The sequence below is a fragment of the Protopterus annectens genome, chromosome 10.part0 (genome assembly GCF_019279795.1).
Source record: "Protopterus annectens isolate FY-2018-M chromosome 10.part0, PAN1.0, whole genome shotgun sequence".
Classification (NCBI taxonomy): domain Eukaryota; kingdom Metazoa; phylum Chordata; order Ceratodontiformes; family Protopteridae; genus Protopterus; species Protopterus annectens.
This window is the reverse complement of record NC_056744.1, coordinates 1718192680-1718214916: the sequence shown is the minus strand read 5'-3', so window position 1 is coordinate 1718214916 and position 22237 is coordinate 1718192680. Positions and strand designations below refer to the sequence as shown.

Sequence of the window (22237 nt, the reverse complement as noted above, 5' to 3'; positions counted from 1 at the left end):
TAAAAATTAAGAAACAAATATATATGCATTCAATTTGTAGTGTACTTTCTGCATAATAAATAGTGTGTTCTTACTAAATAAGTGAACTATTCTAACTACTTCCCCCTCAGTATTAAATAATATTGTATTATTTTATATATAGCAGAGGTTTTATGGAAACATAATCATTTATTCCAGGGGGTGAGGTGGCATCAGTATAGACTTGCCACCAAAGTTCTCTATATGATAGTGAATTTTTATAATCACCCCCTCTTGGGTTTTGGGTGATAGTCTCCAATATCATAAAGCTGAATGTGTGTTCCCTTCCATTTTGAATGACATGTTTTGACAAGGCGTTTTTTATATCTCCCTTCTTAATACAGTATAAATGCGAATATATTCGCTGCCTCAACTGTCTTTCCGTTTTCCCTATAATCACAGACTGAACATACTGCAATATACACTAACATAGTGGTTCTGCAATTACCCTTGGCAGAATATATTTTTAAGTGCTTGTAGTTGTTTAAGGTTATACTAACATTTTCATTAATCACATAGCACTGATTACAATTCCCACATTTTGTAGTGTGTATCAACTTATTTTGTCCCTTTTTGTGGCTTATAGCTTTGTTTCTCTCTAATATACATTTGATGTTACTACCCATCTTATATACAAAATTAGGGCTCTTACCTACTATGTCCACTAATTCCTGTGAATTTGTTAAAATGTACCAATTCTTACACACAATTTCCTTAATAATCTTACTATACATTCCATATTCTATAATGAGGGCTCTACTATACAATTTCTTCCCAGTCACTTGATGTTGGTCAGTAGTATCATTGGACACCTTTAAATTTTGCTGGAACCCAGATGGGTTAAGTATATTATATCTAAGAAGTGGGCTGTACCTTTTCCCCCATTGTTTTGTAACATAGCTTGTAATGTCTTCCATAAGCTTGGGGTCATAGCCTCTGTCCTTAAATAAAATGGATATGTACTCAACCTCCTTTAACATATCAGCATGTCTCGAAGTCATCCTGACAGCTCTTATGACCTGTCCTTTAAATATATTCCTTTTCATTCTACCCGGGTGACAACTACTATAGTCCAAATATGTATTACTAAATGTTGATTTTCTATATATTGTAGATTTTAAACCTTCCATATCATGGGAAACATATGTGTCTAGATAAGGTACACCTTCATTACTTGTGATAGAAGTGAACTTTAAATAGTCACTACTAGTATTTATGTAGACAATAAATTTTTCATATGATATCTCATCTCCCTTCCACAGAATGTATATATCATCTAGGTACGAGTAGTAACTAATATATTTATAATAGTCACTTTTAAATATAACATGTTCCTCCCAGTCCAGCATGACCATATTTGCAAACATGGGGGCACAAGCTGCCCCCATGGCCACTCCTCTGGTTTGCCTGAAAATTTTCCCTTCATAGAATATAAAATTATTCTCTAAAATTAAACTCATTAATTCCACTAACAGGGAAATTTTATCCCAACTAAAGTTAGTGTGTTTACATAGGCTTCGGCTGAATGCCTCTATGCCCTCATCCATAGGAATACAACTAAACAGATCTATAACGTCAATTGAACTAAACACCGTTTTTGTACTATAACAATTGACGGGATAATTCCGTAAGAAATCCCATGAGTCTTTAACAAGATGTCCCAAATCATTGTAAATGTGTTTTAAAGTTGTATCTATGTAAACACCTATGGGGAAAGTTTTTGAATTACTTCCTGAAATGATTGGGCGAAAGGGTGGATTCCTGTGATCCTTATGTACTTTGGGTATGCCCACTATAGTGGGTAGAATTGGAAACTCCACACTAAGATATTCAAAGAGTTCTTTGTTAATTGTATTTTCTAATAAATATTCATTCAAGTACATATCTATTCTCCTATAAGCAGTATTAACTTCATTAATAGATGCCACGGAGTAATTTCCTGTATTATATAAGATGTTATGTATATTAGTACTATAGGTGGTGGCATCATAAATAACAATGCCTCCACCTTTATCGGGTTTCATGACCCGAACAGTCTTATCTTGCTTTAAATTATTCAAAGTTCTTATTTCATCATTGGAAAGGTTGATCTGTTGTCGATATTTCATACTGTTCTTACTAATATTGTATAATTCCATAGTAACCCCTTGTTCAAAAGCCATCACCACCGGGTTACTAATTGGAATAAAAGTACTTTTTTTCTTTAATATTCTTTTGTCAAAATCAAAAGAAAAGGTACAGCCCACTTCTTGGATATAATATACTTAACCCATCTGGGTTCCAGCAAAATTTAAAGGTGTCCAATGATACTACTGACCAACATCAAGTAACTGGGAAGAAATCGTATAGTAGAGCCCTTATTATAGAATATGGAATGTATAGTAAGATTATTAAGGAAATTGTGTGTAAGAATTGGTACATTTTAACAAATTCACAGGAATTAGTGGACATAGTAGGTAAGAGCCCTAATTTTGTATATAAGATGGGTAGTAACATCAAATGTATATTAGAGAGAAACAAAGCTATAAGCCACAAAAAGGGACAAAATAAGTTGATACACACTACAAAATGTGGGAATTGTAATCAGTGCTATGTGATTAATGAAAATGTTAGTATAACCTTAAACAACTATAAGCACTTAAAAATATATTCTGCCAAGGGTAATTGCAGAACCACTATGTTAGTGTATATTGCAGTATGTTCAGTCTGTGATGCGTACTATATAGGGAAAACGGAAAGACAGTTGAGGCAGCGAATATATTCGCATTTATACTGTATTAAGAAGGGAGATATAAAAAACGCCTTGTCAAAACATGTCATTCAAAATGGAAGGGAACACACATTCAGCTTTATGATATTGGAGACTATCACCCAAAATCCAAGAGGGGGTGATTATAAAAATTCACTATCATATAGAGAACTTTGGTGGCAAGTCTATACTGATGCCACCTCACCCCCTGGAATAAATGATTATGTTTCCATAAAACCTCTGCTATATATAAAATAATACAATATTATTTAATACTGAGGGGGAAGTAGTTAGAATAGTTCACTTATTTAGTAAGAACACACTATTTATTATGCAGAAAGTACACTACAAATTGAATGCATATATATTTGTTTCTTAATTTTTAACCTCTTAACATCAGCAACTTGTTGCTCTGTTGCTTTTAAAGTTAATTGATAAATCATCTGTATTTGGCGCCAAAATATGTTATTTAAAGAGTATGTTTATTTTTGTATGTTGTTCTGAGGAAGCTCGGTTATCGAGTGAAAGCGCTTAACCGCATTAAATATTTGGATTTTATCTTCGTTTTGGCATTCATTTATAGTTCTGAATTAATTGTGTGAAGTGGCAGTGTGCTTGCTTGGATTGCTGCCGTTTTGTGTTTTACATACTTTCTGTACAGTGGCTGATCTAAAAGTGTGAAAGGCACTCTAGCCCTGCACCGTTGGGGTGCGTTCCATGACTTTGAACCATATCTCAGTAACTACACAGACATCTGTGTTTTCCAGGCCAGGATGATGAGATCTTGCAGGAAATGGAGATTTTTGGCTAGACTCCTGATTTTGAGCAGTGTAACCTTTAGATTATATTTATTTGGTTTAGCTGTGTTGGATATATATTGTGTGGTGTTTGTGTTTGTGTGTGTGTGTGTGTGTGTGTGTGTGTGTATTACTCACACACACCAGTGCATGACAGAGTACGTTTGCGTAATTGTCTGACTTCACTCTTCATCCTAATAGCCATGCAATGTTCATACATTCTATTTTTCATAGACGTTTCACTTTCCCCACATAAAATGCCACACATTTCTTGCAGACTGCTTCATAAATCGCAGAATCAGAACTTGCAACTGAGGCAAATGTAAAAGGCCCCAAGGCAATTGACATACAAGACTAGGAGTTCATTAAAATAAATTGACATAATATTATAAAACCAAACAATTGTTTATTCATTTTAATTTGTATCAAAAATGGTATAAACTAAATAAGAATAATAGAAGTAATTATCAAACAAAACCCAAACCACTGAATTAATTTGTTACACTAAACTTTAATTCCTCATGTTAAGTTGTCAATCTCGCCTTCATTCTTGCTGGATGGGTTCGGAGCCGATCCTCGGCTCCGACTCGGCACTTGCTAAGCTCGAGAGCTAATTTTACCAGCTCGAGGCAACCCTATATCCCATGATGCAAGGCAGAGATTACCCAGATCTCGTTTGCCGCTTTGCTAACGAGGTGCCTTCTTTTACCAGCTCTAGGTAAGTGAACTTTTCAGAGACTTTTTGTCTACCCCCTTTAACTTTATACATATAAATATTATTTTTTGTTAATTACCGAGTCACTTTAACCCTATTCCTGTTAGTGTTCCCTTCTTTTTGAGTAAATATTCCCTTACCCCTAGTTAGGCCTTAGGCCTTCCCCTCCCTAAATTTTTCCTGTTGGGGATTTTTTGTGTGTGACTGTCTGTTATCCCTGTTTAATTTAATTTAATTTAATTAAATTTGTTGGACTGAGTGTTTTTGTGTGTGAGTGTGTCACTAGGTGTTTCATCGACACAGTTATGTCGAAGGACACTAAGGTCTCAGGCTTCAAGAAGTGTGACCCGTGCTGTCAGAAGATGTCTCTGACAGACGGTCACACTTCTTGTGTTTATTGCCTGGGACCTTCGCACCTGCAGGACTCTTGTGCTATCTGTCATGCTTTCAGCCCAAGAGTCCTGCAGGAACGAAAAAATAAGCTCATATTAAGGGGCTTATTAAAGCCTGAGAGCTCCACGACTAAGTCGGCGCCGGGGAAGCCCTCGAAACCTGTTAAGCCTTCGGCTCAGGCTTCCAAGCCGTCAGCTTCAGGTTCTTCCTCACCAGGCGCGAGATCGGCTCCGGCCGGAGCCGATCTTTCCATACCAGTCTCAGTATCGGCTCCATCCGGCGCCGATACTGTCAAGTCTAGACACTCAGTGTCAGCTCAGGCTGGAGCCGACGTATCTTCGGCTCTGATGGCTCCATTGATCTCAAAAAAGAGATCTCGATCCCCTTCTGTGGAGTCTATTCATTCGGCTCTGAGATCACCCTTGCTCTCTGAGCTGAGCCATCGGAGCCGATCTTCTCGGTCATCCAGGCTATCTGATCATGACCTTGAGAGAGTGGTGAGTAAACTATTAAAGTCTCAGGCATTGGCCCAAATGCTCCATAGCCCATCTCAACAGACGGTAGCTATATCACATCCACCGAACATTCCTCCTTCAACTCTCTTACAGAGCTCGGAGCACTCCTCGGAACCGGTACCGTTGTGACTTCGGAGCCGATACCACCCCTTTCGGCTCCATCATCCTCTGCTCCGATTTCCTCCTTGAGACCTTCATTGGAGGGATCTGGGTGTCTAGTCTCTCTCTCGTCGGCTCCGAGGGGGCGAATGGCATTGGACCCTTGTCCGACCCCGTTCTCCCTCTCGGAGCTTCGGCGTTGGTGAGCTCGGCCCCGACATCTGCCTCGGAGCCTTCCCTCTCGGTGAGGCCTGGGGTTCCTATCTCTTCAGAGCGGGAGCTTTCTGGTCTCTCTGACGGGGGAGCCTTCAAGGTGATGAGGAGTGTACTAGCCCCTGGGCTTAGTCAACGGACAGTTCCATCAGCTCCTCCCACTACAGTGCCTGCTGACGTCTCTTCCCACTCTCTTGCTCCCGGACCCAGAGATCCAACGCCTCAGGTTTCCCCATTGGGAATATCTTCCTCTTCCGAGGCTTCTCCTGATCCGTCAGGAGAACCCCCCCTCTCCGTAAGAGGACATGTAAGAGGAAACATTTAGACTCCCCTGAGTCTACTACATCAGATACTGACTTGGATGAGTTGGAGGGATCCCCAAGGTCCTCCTCTGAGGATGTCTCATTTTCAGACCTCCTTGAAATCCTTAAACAGAGGGGGAACTGGCCCTCCCTTAATCCCTCTGAGGACGAGTCAGTATACCTGGAGGCATTCGGATCTCGACCCTCCACCTCCTGGGTGTCTCCGCCTTTCGACCCTCTCATGGAGGTAGTGGCTCAGAAGGCGTGGATGGCACCAGATTCGGTGGAACCTATCCCCAGGAGACCTTCAAAATTTATTACAGCCCCACAAGATAGACAATACTTAACAAAAGGTGTCTGATGCCATGGTGGTGGCTGCTGCCACCAAGAAGGAATTAGCTGATCCTTCAGTACCTGTCCATCCTCCTAATAAGGATTCTAGGACTATGGACAGGTACGGTAAGTGGATTTTTTCTTCAGCGACTTTTGCCATGAGATCGCTGAACTACTTATGCCACTTCACCCGTCTTCAAAGAGATGTTCTTAAAGAGTTGGGAGAAGTTTTACAGGATCTGTTAGCTGCTGGGTCTCGGGATAAGAATAGCTCACAGCTAGGAATCCTTAACTCCATTGCCAACTCCTCCATGCGGCTCATTTCTTATGCAGCCGATGGAGCGAGTAGGGCTGCAGGCACAGGAGTGGCTTTAAGGCGTCAGTCCTGGATGCGGCTTTGTAATTTTGCAGACCCCTTCAAGGCGTCTTTCACAAACTCCCCTTTTGATGGCTCGACCTTGTTCGGTCCTCAAGTGAAAGACACTTTGACTAGATGCGAACAAGATGGCAAGACTCTTTCTGCCGTAGCAGTCCGTTTCTCCACCCCTTCTAGACCTTACTCCAGAGGACAGAAGGGAGGGAAAATGTGGTTTCGCAAATCTCAAGGAGTCACACCTGATGCACAAAGTCAGTTTACCCCCAGAGGCAGAGGGGGTAACAATAATAGACGCCGCCCTAGGGGCAGAGGGGGTCAGCAGAATCAGGGTAGCAGAGAGCCTCTTTCTGACTAACCCTTCCAGCATCCCTGAGATGTTGCCCAATTGTCTGCCTTCGGAGGCAGTCGGGGGAAAATTATCGCTGTACCCAATAGCGTGGCTTTCCCTTTCTCAAGACAAATGGGTACAGTCAGTTATATCCGAGGGTTACAAAATTCCCTTTATTCAAACCCCAATTCAACAAAAGAGAACCCTTCCAGACGTTCCACCCGGTCTAAGGGAACTAGCAGTACTAGAAATATCAAAACTGCTAGTAAAAAGAGCCATCCAGCCAGTCCCAGCGGACCAAATAGGATCCGGAATCTACTCAAGGTTCTTTTTAGTTCCAAAAAAGACAGGGGACTGGGACAGGGGACTGGAGACCAATATTAGATCTGAGCAAACTCAACAAGTTTGTAAAGAAATCAAGATTCCGGATGGTCACGCTTCAGTCCATTCTGCCCTTTCTGGGCAAGGACAATTGGATGTGCTCGATAGATCTTCAGGATGCGTAGGATCTATCACATAAAAATTCACAGATGCTCCAGAAGATTTCTCCGCTTTCGGCTGGGGACCAGTCACTTCCAATTCAGAGCCCTGCCCTTTGGACTCACTACAGCCCCCAGAGTGTTCACCAAATGCATGGCAGTGGTTATGGCTCACCTGAGACGTCAAGGATTCCAGGTGTTTCCATATCTAGACGACTGGCTCCTCACTGCCACCACCAGGCATCAGCTTCTCCAAGCCAGAAATTACACCATTCACACTTGCAGAGGGCTAGAAATTTCTATAAATTTCGAAAAATCTGCCTTGTCGCCTTGTCAATATATTACTTTTATAGGCGCAAAATTGGACACCGTACAACTTTCTGCAAGGTTGACAGACCAAAGGATCTTGGAAATTCAAAGACACGTCCAAGTGATTGTATTCAGCAACAAAATTCAGGCCAGATTTGCTCTGAAAGTACTGGGTCTTATGGCGGGCGCCATAACACTTCTTCCCCTCGCCCGCTTTTACATGCGGCTTCTTCAATGGATGCTATTCACCCAATGGTCCTTTTAACAACTTCCCATGCGTCACGAGATCATAGTAACTCCAACTTGCAAAAGACATCTGACTTGGTGGATATCGTCCCCTTAAATCCATCAAGACAGACCATTTGTTCCTCTTACCCCGGTTGCCACGGTTACATCGGATGCCTCCCTGATCGGGTGGGGGGGGGGGGGCATTATCAGGGCAGAATGGTCCATGGCACTTGGCAACCTTTCGAGTACCATCTGCACATAAATGTTCTGGAGATGAGAGCAGTGCTTTTAACATTGCAAGCCCTCAACGACTCTCTTCCCCTGGGAACTATTGCAGTCCAAACGGACAATATGTCCGTAGTGTGGTGCATAAACAAACAGGGTGGAACCAAGTCCTATCCACTCTGTCGAGAGGCTCTCAGACTTTGGCAATGAGCAATCTCCTCTCACCGGTTTCTGATAGCAACACACATCCCCGGGAAATCCAACATCATACCGGACAGATTGAGCAGAGCTATTCTCATGCCTCACGAGTGGTCTCTCAAACAGTCAGTGACGGAAGAGATTTTTCAGACGTGGGGCCTTCCTTGCTGCGACCTTTTTGCTACACCTCAAAACAGCAAATACCCAGACTTCTTCTCTCTCTTCCCCCTTCCAGGCCATTCCCCCCCAGAGACGCTCTAACCCAAGATTGGCCCCGGGGACTTCTTTATGCTTTTCCTCCTTTTCCGCTGATACCTCAGCTAATTCAGAAAGCAACCGCCTTGAGAGCCAAGTTGATTCTCATTGCCCCTTATTGGCCTTGACAGATATGGTTTCTGTTCCTACATCATTACCTCTTGGTACAGCCATGGCATCTGGACCCGGTCCCAGATCTTCTGACCCACCAGTCGGGTCAACTGCACCAATCCATACCTTCTCTCAACCTCACTGCTTGGTTGCTCCACTTCCATCCTTAGCCAGGCTTCCTATGATTTCTAATCCTGTACGGGATATCATAGTAGCTTCCCTAAAATCTTCTACCAGAAAGATCTACACTAGTAAATGGCAACGTTTCTCTTTCTGGGCAAAAGCTAGGAACATAGACCCCTATACTGCTCCAATTCATTCGGTGTTGGACTTTCTAGCTGACATTTTTAATTCAGGATGATCTTCTTCCACAGTGAAAGTTCAACTGGCAGCCATTTCAAATTTTCATATAGGCTTTTTGGACCACAACATTATGTCACATAAACTTTGCAAGGCATTCCTTCGAGGTATCTTTTTATTGAAACCTCCTATTAGAGACCCCCCACCACAGTGGGATCTAAATTTAATTTTAACATCCTTGATTCTTCCCCCGTTCGAACCTGCAGCTGCCTGTTCTTTGAAATTGCTTTCTTGGAAGACACTTTTTCTAGTTGCCATTACATCTGCAAGGAAAGTATCTGAGCTTCGTGCTCTCTGTGTTCGCCCTCCCTATCTAATATTCCACAAAGATAGGGTATCCCTAAGAACTAATCAGTCTTTCTTACCAAAGGTGGCATCTCAGACTAACCTAAATCAGTCCATTGATCTTCCAGTATTTTTCCCCGAATTATTCTGATAGAGCTGAACAAAAGTTACATTATCTCGATGTTCACCGTCAGCTGAGATATTATCTGGATAAGACAAAAAATTTTAGGAAATCTGATTAACTTTTTCTATCCTATGCAGAGAACAGGAAAGGCCTTCCAGTTTCTAAGGTAACTTTATCTAGGTGGCTGTCTTCCGTGATCACTTACATTTATCAGCTCAGAGGCAAAGAGTTGGTTTCTAACCAAAAAGCCCATTCTACCAGAGCTCTAGCTATATCTACAGCTTTTCAAGCTAGACTTCCAATAGACACTATTGTGCAGCAGCCACATGGGCCTCTCCTCATACCTTTGTTTCACATTACAAATTAGATTTGGTCTCCAGAGACAGAGCAAATTTTGGTTCCACCGTTCTCAAGAGTCTGTTCCATTGAGCCACCCAGGATAGAGGTGCTAGGGACGCGGTCCCATCCAGCAAGAATGAAGGCGAGATTGACAACTTAACATTTAGAAGTTATGTACCTACCATAACGTTCCATGTTAGTTGTCTTCTCTTGCCTTCTTTCTTGCATCCCGCCCTCCTTCCCCCTAGCCTGGTCAGACCAAGAAGGTTATACATCTTCTATTAAGAGGTTATTACCTTTTTCTAGCTGTTCAACTCCTAGTGTCACTAGATTATGTGGATCCTTTCTAGAGGGTTATGATGTTATTTAGTATTTCTCATTTTCTTCCTCCTAAGTTGGAAGACAATACTGCTATTTCTTTAGCTACCAAACGAGATCTGAGTAATCTCCGCCTTGCATCATGGGATATAGGGTTGCCTCGAGCTAGTAAAATTAGCTCTCGAGCTTAGCAAGTGCCGAGTTGGAGCCGAGGATCGGCTCCGAACCCATCCAGCAAGAAAGAAGGCGAGAGAAGACAACTAACATGGAACGTTATGGTAGGTACATAACTTCTAATTTTTTCCCCACAGTCACCGTCTTAATTTTCTCAACTCTTCATCTAAACACTCCTTATTTTAGAAATCTTCCTGTGTCTTTCATTATATGAACAAGGGTGACAAAAATAATCTTGTCTGTCCTTCTAGTGTCCTATTACATTTTTATATTATTTACTCAAGCATAATGATTTCAGTACTAACCCCTCTAACTTTTTACTTTTTAAATCTTCTATACCTACGCAAACATTTCTTATTCTGTTATATTACAAAGACACATGACATGCATTTTCTTGTACTCCATTTTCCCTTTTTGAACATATATTTTCGCCTCACAGTCCTAACACTTCTTTTTACTTTTAAAGTCAACTTTCTTAAGGAAATTCTCCACAAAATTGATCATTCTTGTATATATAGTTATATAACCCCATTCTGCACTGTATTCCTTCCTTTTCTTCACTTCTTCCAGTGTACCTATCCCCTCAATAAATAAATAAATCTTCGACATAATACATTCATATAAGTAAGTCCAACAACACGGATAGAGTCCACCAACTGCCGAAAAAACACTTTATTGCAAGAACTCCAAACAACGTAAACGCTTTTAAAATACAACTCTATGCGTTTTCGTCCACATAAGCACATGAGACTTCATCAGACAAATAATCCATCACAACTTGCTCATTAAATACTTTAATATATTCATACCATTTCTATTTTTCTTATCTCATCCAACTTAACCTTCCATGAAAATTTGTAATAATTATTTTTTATGTCTTCTCAATTTAAACGTTTATCTTCTCAATAGTGCTCCCAAAACTAATTGTATTATCTATACAGTATATTCTTCTAAGTATTTCTTTTTCATTGACATTCTTCATTACAAAAAGGTAAATGTAAACATGACAGGAATACTCCAGGAAGTAAAAAGCTCAATTCCCCTTTATATTTTTTAGTGTATAAAGTATTTCTTATGGGATTTAATCTCAAACCACACCAAAAAAGAAAGACCAGGCACAGAAATTATTTTCCCTTTGTTGACTTAAACTGCAACATACCTTGTAGTTCCAAAGTCCCACTTATCAAATAAACCTTCTTCTGATAAAGCAACTTAAGTTCTCCATAATCTAACAGCCTGTTTTATTTTAGCTCTTCCAATGTAATTCTAGACAATCAGTAATCCCCAAGTGCTTGCCCCATCATATTAAAGTGAATATCAACTACTAAGTGACTCCCCTACCTAACTCCTTTTTTCCATCCTTATCTTCCCAATTTCCCAAAATGTAGTTTACTATAAAGCATCCTTGAATTTGTATACACTGTCCAAATTTCTAAATCTTTTACCAAATCCATACTTTCACAAAATGTCCCACAACAGTTAATATGCTAAACTGTCAGAAGCAACAACAAAAAATCCAACTACATCAACTGAAACAAAATGTGGATGTCAGAGAAAAGTTCAAACTGTTTATTTAAAACCATAAACACTTTCATTCACTTAGTAAAATGTGAACTTCATCAGATGAAAAGCACATTCTGTCACCCTTAAATAAATTTTAAATTAGCTCCATCAAGTGATCATAATATTCAATTACCTAAAGTCACATAAACCACAAAAATAACCCACAAATACATTTTAATACAACATTCACAGTAAGTCCAAAATCTTTAAATTTATAATTTCATTGTATTCAATAATAAACTATTAATGGACAGTTTGCCTGGTGAATTGGTGGCATCTGATAACTGCTAGTATAATTCACAGTTTTCCAAGAAAGCAGACTAGTTACCTCCTCTATCAGAAAAGGTGAATTTTTCAAAACATAAAATATTTTTTTAAATCCTGTCGTTTTTCAGAATGTTTGCATAATACATTTCCTTTGTCCCTATTAGTTACTGCATGTATATATTGATAACTTCTCTTCCTCAAAGCCTTCTTAGCTTTGCAAGTGTAAAATGAAGGACATGATGAACACTGAGCCAAGTCAAGCACCCCTCTAGTGTAGTTCATCCTTGAAAATTTTCCTGTTTTTAAAATTCACCCATCATATACATATCTACACTGTGCGCATCTACCATGTTTAAAGAAGTCCTTCATAGCCAGGTTGTCATTCTACATGGTACTGTGGTTTATTTCCAAAAAACCTTTTCAGGTTATTACCAGTTGTATAAGCTACCAAGAGTCATTCATCAATAATTGTCTGGACCCCTTGGGTTAAAAAAAATATTCTGACAATTACTTTCAAATGTATCCTTAACCTTCCTTGTTACCCCACTAAATTCACATACTATGACCCTAAAAAATGTATTGTTATCATTTGTATGTAACATCTTACATTTTGTAACTGAAGGTCAGTGTTTATGGATTGTGTCATAATTGAAATCACCCCTTAACACTGGCTTTTAAAGTGTAGATCCATCTCTAGTAACCTCTTACTCATACGTGGTAATCATGTCAGTGGGGTATTGCCTGTTGAAAAACATTTATCATAATATTTCCACCTCATTAAGGAAGATAATATCTTCAGCAGTAATTTGTGGCAATGTTATCACTTGCCCTTTCACTGTTTCTTTTTGTTTTGCAAAGAGGGTTTGTGGCTATTGTAGTGTAACAAACTATGTGAATAGGTCCCCTTTCTATTTACCATGGAGGGAAAACTGTTCCTCCCACCATTTTTACTAATTTTACCTTCCAAATAATTAATTTCCTTGTTCTCATACTAGCTTTTAAAACATCAAGAAAGAAGTAGTATTAATATATTTCACAAATTATTCTATTTCATAAAGTAAAGCTGTCATCCAAATAATGCAAATACACCTTAAAATAGAAAAATGTGATGAAAAAATTAACAGGTTTTCCCACAACCATAATATAATTTTGGCAATAAATGGGGCAGTCTCAGCTTCCCTGGCCATCCCTGAAACTTTTTTGTAATGTATTCAAAAAAACAAAATTGTTGGCCAAAACAATTGCCATACGCTCCAAAATAAACTTAATATTCTGATTTAAATTTGAATCTTCTGTTAGGGCTTCTTTGAACTATTGTACACAGTAAAGTTGGGAAATGACCAAAAATATATCTTTTACATCAACAAGAAGAAACATTAACTCCTCATCAAGCACTACATTTTGAATTTGATTTCAGAAGTACCAAGTATCCTTTAAAACATGTTTTATCATTAAAAAAAAGTGTTGAAAGTAAGATCCACAAATTTATCTAGTGGTTCTGTTTTAGAAGCACCTACCACAACTGTTAGCTGCAGTGCTGGATCCAAAACAGATTGTGTACCTTTGTTATTCCAAATATATTAGGAATAACAGGCTTCTCAACTTTCAAAAATCATACAATGTAGCCTCCAAACCATAATTATCAAATCGGAGCCAAACATCAACATGATGGTAGGCTATATTGATTTCATTTCTGGTGATGCTAACAAAAATTTCAACAATGTTCAAATGTTGTAATTTTTTTTTGGGGGGGGGCTGTCTATTAAAACAACTCCACCACCTTTGTCTTAATGATTCTTGTGGAGCAATTGCCATTTCATTCATTCATAACCCTCCTTTCCCCAGATGTCAAGTTGAAGTCTCCGTTATTACCTTTTGTGGCTAAAAGCCTCAATTACCTTTTACACACCATTTTACATGCCAGCAAAAAGCCCAAGTAGGACTGAAAAGTGGAGGTCAAAGAAATGTATTTAGACCCTAAATTAAGTTTGTGGTCCTTGAAAAACTAGGCTAAATTCAGGTTGTGAATAAATAATTTCAAGTCCAAGTCTTTTCATTAAATTTTAAATTTCATAAGGGTCAAAAACCCAAACAAAAAAAAAACAAATAACAATACAGTGGAGTGATTTCCAAATAACTGTATATATATATATATATATATATATATATATATATATATATATATATATATATATATATTAAGCTCTGTAAAACTGTAAACAGTGCCTAAGTTTAAGCATGAAATCATCATCTGCAATTGCATTATCTATCATTAGCGTTAACCATATCCCATGGTAACAGTAAGCCGAACCCTTCTTTAACCTAATATTCCCCACTAAATCTTTACCGAATATAATAAATCATTCACCTGCTTTTCTAGAATCCCATACATTACATCATACATATACTTTCCCATTCTTTCCCCTCATTCTTACCTGCAATGTTTTCATTAGTCAGCACTACATAAAGCAGTAGTTCACCATTTTTTAAATCTTTTATCTCCCTTTTTCCAAATAAACTTTATAACCATGTACCCTACTGTATCATCTGTTATCCTTCTTCTAAGTCAGTCAGTCATTCAACATTTCCATACAAATCACCTTTTATGCATTCTCTAAATCCTTATAAATGTCATGAGGTGTTTCTTCATGTCCTTTACTCTACAGTGCCAGTATTTTTGTTTAGTATTTTTATTTAGCTTAACTAAGGTGACGTCCTGCTTTATGAACTCCTTAAAATCTTGACCTGATTTTTGCTCTTCCCAGCCCATTCATCTGTTCCTTCATCCTTCTTGTACTTGCTTTCAGAATAACCATATGCAATAACCAAAACCACTCCTGCACCCATTTTACCTCCTCTAGTTATTTATGCAAGTGCTTATTTGAATTTGTTAACATGGATATCCTGTCAAGGTTGATGGACCTGATTTCTAATTCTGGAAATGGTTTAACTGAGACTGAAATCAAAACCTATTTATTTAGGGAGGTAAAGGTATAAGAAAGGGTCAATTGCCATGGCTGCAACTATTGTAAAATTACACACACGTAGTCTAATGCTAGAAGAATAAGTGACAGAATGGTTCAGATTCCTTAGCTTTCTTTATGTAAGTCTAGCTTTGTGGTTTATTTAGCAAAATGTGCTGGATGTCATTCATTTTATGTGGGCAGAACATCCAGTGAACTCCACAATAGAATTTATGAGGATTTTTATGCAATGCAAAACAATGATTTTTCTAATGCTTTAATTAAGCATTATAATGAATGTAAATCAACTTTTGTATTCTGGCTCATTATTCAGGTTAAAGACTGAAGAGAGTATAGCGGGCAACTAAAATTGAATGATTGTGTTAGTCCTGGTTTTAATGATAAAGAAAATGTCATAGTTCATCTAAAGAGAAGAAGTTCGAGACGTTCGGTCATGTGACTAGACTTGATCATTAGAGTCAGTGTATTTAGTCTAATGAAGTCTCTCGAAGGGCTGAAAGTGCTGACTCAGCACAAGTTTATTCAGTTGTTCATTTTACATTTGTATTCTGCTATTTTGTTTTCTTTTGTTTCATGTCCTTGTATCCCCCAGAAAAAAAGAAATTTATAAAGAAGGAAGCACATCAAGGGAAACTGTTCATGGGGTGTATATGAATACAGAACTCTGTACATGGACACCCCCAAAAAAAAAAAATAGCTTGACCAATCATGTCAGATGGGATGAGAGATGAGATATTTTATACATACACACAGAAAGAGCCAAAGCTGATGTGAGAGTGGAAGGATCAGCTCCAGGACTTCACTGCTCAGTTCATTGAATCTTCTCTGATAAAGGTTGGAAATGTCCAGTGAACTAGAGGCATCCAGTCAAAAGGACAGAAAACTGAAGTGATTATTATGTAACTGAAATCTTATAATAGAAGTAGTGGTGATTAAGTGGGCATTGTCCTTGCAGAAGGGGTGTGTCCATGTCCTTTCCCAAATCTTAGATTCTTCCTGATTGTTAGAACCTCCCAGATTTAATACAAATGTTTGTGTTTTATTGCATTACAGGCAGCAAACAGTACGCCTGCTTGGCTGGGTGATTAGAGGAAAATGCTTGGTTGGAGGAGCCATTGCTGAAGCTTGCTGTTGTACTCTGGCATGCAGTGACCTTTGGTGATGATGCACCCCCTATGGCTAACTGAGAAAGTCAATCTGATGTGCTCTCCTTTAGGAGAAGTTAAGATAGTTGTAGGACAGCCCTTCAGTTCTGAAATCAAATGTAGTACTGGCATTTATTTTTGAATGCACTGAAGACTGATAGGAGGCTTTGTTGCTAGATGCCTAACACTTTGCACCTGGGCTGCTGCCGCTTTGTTCCATCTTAACTATGCATGTGGTAATAAAATTTGTATTATTGTCCAGAGAATAATTCTACCTTACCAGTATAATGCTGTATGTATATTTTTTCAGTTCTTTCATTTTCTGCATAATTTTTATATGGAGTTGTCAGTGCTACATTATAATGACACCTAGTCCTGTGATCCTGCAAAAAGAATTAATGGCAAAATGTTAAGTTACTTTAGCAGTAGAATTTATCACTTCCATTCCTTACTTGTCAGTAGAGGTGCTTGACAACTCATTCATCTTTTTAGTTTGGACACCAATGCTCACTGCAACCATAATGAATTTATATAATGGAATACCTTCATCCCATTGAGCGAGCAAAGACCTACTCACCATAGGAATTTTTATGACCTGGGCATCCTACCTGTTAATACACTGTCAGGATGTCCAAACAATTTGTTTGCCTTTTGAGAGTGGATGCTTGATAACTAGATGCCACAAGGTACCTTTTATGATGTCTAGGATGAAGACTGGCAGGAAGAGGAACAACCCACAGTGATGAAGCTGCTGTCATTATCAAGTTAAAAAGCTACCACTAGGGTTAGTTTTCCATTTTTGTGGAGTAACTCCATTTATGCCTTTATATATTGGGAAGGGTCACCAAAGGAGTGTCTATAGAAGGGAGGTAAAGGCAGGATATCCATGTTATCCTTATAAGTTTAGTCTGGCAAATTAGAGAGCTTTGAATGACTAATCTCAAGGAATTGAAAAAGGATGCTTCTTACTTTAGGACGTACAGCTTTCAGGCAAAGAAGCCTACAACCGTGGGTCATAGCAAATACTTGTCTAAATGACTTATGTCGCATTATGATAAGGAGGGTTTCATCTTATGATATTTTCAGAAGTGTGATACCATGTACAGATTGCAGACAACTTCCACCTCTTTTTCTGGACAGCAGCATAATTATATGCCTTTTATACCCATGAGAGAGCAGCAGATTGGATATCGGGGAGGCACCCCATGCATAAAAATGCTGCTTAGAGCCTCTGAGGGAACATTTAGGAAATTTGAATACAAGTTAATTCTGTATCCGTAAGCCAATGGTTTAAACTTACAGAGATTGGTATCCCAAGATGGAATACCTGCTGACATAATTAACATCTGTGTCTCAAGGAACGTCATCTTCTAAGTGACATTAATGCAGGGTAGTGGTCAGGAATGACACAGCAATGAAGCCCCCACAGTAGCTGCAGTCCCTGCAGAATTGTAGCTCTCACCTGAGATCATACATGCAATAGAATAGATTGTCTTTCCCAGAGAAGAGATGTAACAAAGTAAGTTACTTTAAAAAGAGAGAAGAGATGTAACAAAGTAAGTTACTTTAAAAAGAGGAGATAAACATGCTTCTTCACTTTACATGTTTTGTTCTTTGAAGACAGGAAGCTTAGCCCAGTGCAAAAAAGTAATTACTGCATTTTTTCTGCCTCTGGAAAGCTTTTGAAACTTCTATGGTTGGATTGATGGCCTTCCAAATGGTATGGTCTGTTTTGTACACTCTAAGAAGTGATAGATAACCAGAGTATGACACAGTTTCACTGATCAGCTGAGTACATGAGCATATTGGTCAAAGACTAATGTGTAGAAGATGTAAAGCAAGTAAAGTTTAAATAATAAATGCAGGCATTTTTTCTTGAGCTCTAGCAGAAAAAAGACTAGTTTGGCATTGGCAAAAAACTAATGCATAGATGCAAGTCTGCCACATTTGTAGTACTTAATTACTTAGGTCTTAGCATTGCTGTAGAACCCTTAAAATGGACGGAAACCACTAATTGAATGTGTATTAGTTTTAGACGTATTACCTGTTGCAAGATTCATCTGAAAGTAAAACATTGTTTGGTGTTTTTTTTTCCTTTGTTCAGGTAAAGTTTATTAATGTGATATTCCTCCATTGCTGTACCTGTAACTATAGTGGGCATGTCGGATAAAACCTCCATGAATGGGGTAAAGGCATTTTGTTCATATGAAGATCTAATGAATGTCTCCAAAATATTTTTTTTTAGAATTGTAACACTGCGAGTCATAGGCAAACCTTACAGCTACTTCACGAAACCTAATATTGCTTTGTTCTGCTTTTATAATTGTATTGAAAACAACATAAAAGAAACTAGTCATCAAGTCATCTGCCTTATTTGTTTTAAAAAAAAAAACTAATACATTTTCTGCTTTAGGTATTGAAAGCATGGAGTTGAGTGCAAGTTCCAGTCTGCAGCCTTCATTTGCAGAACCCAAGTTACATCACTCAGCAGAGAACCTACAGCAGTGTGCTGAGTCTGGAAAGGGCAGTGGTAAACGTCATGTCATGCCTGCACCACAGCTTCACTCAGGATGTAACTGCAGCCAGAGCTGTGGATGTGCCACCAATCATAGTGTCCACATAGGGAAGAAACTAAATACTGGTGCTGAATGCACCAAGTGGCTTTCACATAGCAGTAATTTGATAGACCGTCAGACCATTTACAAAGGGAATCCCTTTTCTGGGGTCCAGTCTTGTGATGGTATGATGGTCCCTAAACATTTGAAGAAATTAAAGAGGGGTAAACCTTATAAATGTGCCGAATGCAGTAAATATTTTTCACATAACACTCAGCTGATACACCATCAAACTGTTCACACAGGCAAGAAATTATATAAATGTACTGAATGCAGCAAGTGTTTCACTCAAAAGTCTCTTCTAAAATGCCATCAGAAGTCGCACAGAAGGGAGAAACAATATAAATGTGCTGAGTGCAGTAAATATTTTACATGTCTTAGTAAACTTCAAGAACATCAGAATACACACAGAGGGAAAACACCATATGAATGTACAGAATGCAGTAAATGTTTTACGCGCCTTAGTAGCCTTCAGCGGCATCTTATAATTCACTCCGAGAAGAAGCCAAACAGTTGTATTGAATGCAATAAGTGTTTTATAACAAAGGAACAACTAACTACTCATCTGTACTCTCACTCTGGGGAGAAACCATATAAATGTGTTGAATGCAATAAAGGTTTCACAACTAAGATGTCATTAAAATGCCATTTGAATTGGCACCGAGGGGAGAAACCATATAAATGTGTTGAATGCAATAGAGGTTTCACAAGTAAGACGTCATTAAAATACCATTTGAATTGGCACAGAGGGGAGAAACCATATAAATGTGTAGAATGCAATAAAGGTTTCATATGTAAGAACTCATTAAAATACCATCAGAACTCACACAGAGGGGAGAAACCATATAAATGTGTTGAATGCAATAAAGGTTTCACAAGTAAGACCTCATTAAAACGCCATTTGAACTGGCACAGAGGGGAGAAACCATATAAATGTGTAGAATGCAATAAAGGTTTCATATGTAAGAATTCATTAAAATACCATCAGAACTCACACAGAGGGGAGAAACCATATAAATGTGTTGAATGCAATAAAGGTTTCACAAGTAAGACGACATTAAAACACCACTCAAATTGGCACAGAGGGGAGAAACCATATAAATGTGTAGAATGCAGTAAATGTTTTACACATCCTATTTATCTTCGGCGACATCATATCATTCACACAAACAAGAAACCATAGAACTGTACTGAATGCAATAAGTGTTTTATAAGAAAGGGACAACTGACTATTCATTAGTTCTCTCACTTGGGGAGAAACCATATAAATGTGTTGAATACAGTAAAGGTTTTTACATGTAAGAAGTTATTAAAACACCATCAGAACTCTCATATTAAGGACTTGCAACATCTGGGTTAGCAATAGGAAAAAGTGTACTCCTCCTTAAAAGTGATGATGCAAGCCAAACTAAGAACTATTGACCAATAATGTGGTTTCCAACAGCATGCAAGTTGTGCATTAGAATTGAGGTAGAGTTTACAGTTGTTACCTCCTGGCACTAGGACAAAGAAGTAAAACAAGAAAATGGCATGCAACAAAAGATCATCTGCTACTAAAAAAAAAGCCTTGCTAGAGAGCTGTGAGCAGGTGAAACCTAAAGTGTGGTAGGAATAGGTTAAACAATGAGAATTTGGATATGTTGTAGAACACATATGGCTTTTTTAACACTTGCCATGCATTTAATAAAAAGTTGTCACTATGAGACACTGACAAACAACTTTACAAATGAGTCATGAATAAGGGGAAATTAGTATCCCAGGGATTAAAATCCAAAGAGGGATATTCCAGGCTGATTATTTTTCACCACTGCTCTTTTCTTTTGCCTTAACCCATTTATCTGTTTATTTAATTGGTTAGGCTGGTTGCAGTTTGATTTCCAGAAATCAGCCTTACCCATTGCCATCTCACCTACCTTTTGTGGATGATTTAAAACTGCGACTCTTTCTTGCTTGACAAGCAATTGAAAATGCAGTTACAAATGGCAAGGACATTTATCATATGATATGAGTGACATTTCTTCTTGATAAATGTCTGACAGCAACATTTATAGTAGGAAAAATAAAATGGGAAGATGATAACCTGGGAAATGAATGTGACACAAGAGTTTAAATAAGAGGGAATGCTAAATATCTGGGAATAGATGATTAGTCAGCAGTACAGATAAATGAGAGCAAAGCTTTGTATGGAACATTTTAGAATACTAAAAATAATGAAAACCTGCCTTGAAATTTAGTAATAAAGTTCAAACTATGCATCACCTAGCTCCCCCTACAGCTTTGAAGTAAATTAATTAATCCAACAGGCATTGGATTACTTGGACAGGAGTACACAAAAACTACTTCAGGCTTATCAAATAACATATAAAGTTGAGTGCATGACATTTCTCTATATATATCCCTCGGTGTGATGGAGGTAGGGGCCTCCTTAAATTTGAAAATATGTACAGGTCTGCAGTCATGGGACTGTAGCCATACTTGCTGTTATCATCAGAACCAAACATAATGAAAGTTTAAGAAAACAAGTCTTAAGTTGACATCCTTGCTTTAGACCAGCAGAAGCATTTTGGAAAGGACCATGTATGAAAATCAAGCCAGAAGTGGAGAAAAAGCAGGTACTTACAGAAAGTGCCAGTAAATAAATACATTTAAAACCACAGTTCATATTTTATTTTGTATAATATTTTAAAGTTTTTCTTCTTGTAATCTTTCCTCTTTCAATTTTTTTTAATAAAAATATTTTCAGAAAAAAGAAATTATGTGGTGTTGCTATTATGCAAGAAGCCCAGAATATCCATAAAGATGATGTTCAAAAAGATTAAAAGAAAAATAAGAGGAAAAAAAGTACTTGCACAAGAAAGATTTTCAAAAGCTTCAAATAACCTTATACTTTTAGTATGACAAATCCATGAAAACTTTGAGCCACCTGGAAAAAGAGCCAGTAAAGAAGGTGCAAAAATATATATAAAGGAGAGGTACAAAATAAGTGAGTCTTTGATGGTCCAAAGAAATGTTATAGAGAATTCGGAAAGCAAAAGGAATAGAAACACAGCCAAAATAGGAGAGAGAGAGAGAGAAAGAACATATTTTAAAGAAATATTTCTGAAGACCCTGTAGAACAATACAAAGATGCTGAATGGATATAAGAAGTAAAAGAAACAGTATGAAATTCAAATGTGCAGGGTAAGAAATTGTATAAAGTAGCAGCCAGAGAAATTGAAACAAAATTAAGAAAAGCTCTTAATTGGAAAACCCACTTACCCAAATGCAGTACCCAGCTTTTAGCTAAAAGTAATGACATCTTTACACAAAAATGTTAACACTTAGTAAGAACTATTTATATGCTCACCCTGAACAAACACCAACCTGGTTAACAACAGGAAAAGCCTTAAGAGTGAAACTTCAAGCTATCCTAAAAACTAT

General features: G+C 38.1%; 1 protein-coding gene across 1 annotated transcript; it reads left to right on the top strand.

The window, feature by feature from the left end:
* Positions 1-18584: 18584 nt before the first annotated feature.
* On the top strand, positions 18585-21520 carry LOC122812765 (gastrula zinc finger protein XlCGF57.1-like). The gene has a single exon (XM_044084842.1). The coding sequence runs from the start codon at positions 18627-18629 to the stop codon at positions 19998-20000; it is 1374 nt and encodes a 457-aa protein (XP_043940777.1). The 5' UTR covers positions 18585-18626; the 3' UTR covers positions 20001-21520.
* The last annotated feature ends 717 nt before the right edge of the window (positions 21521-22237 follow it).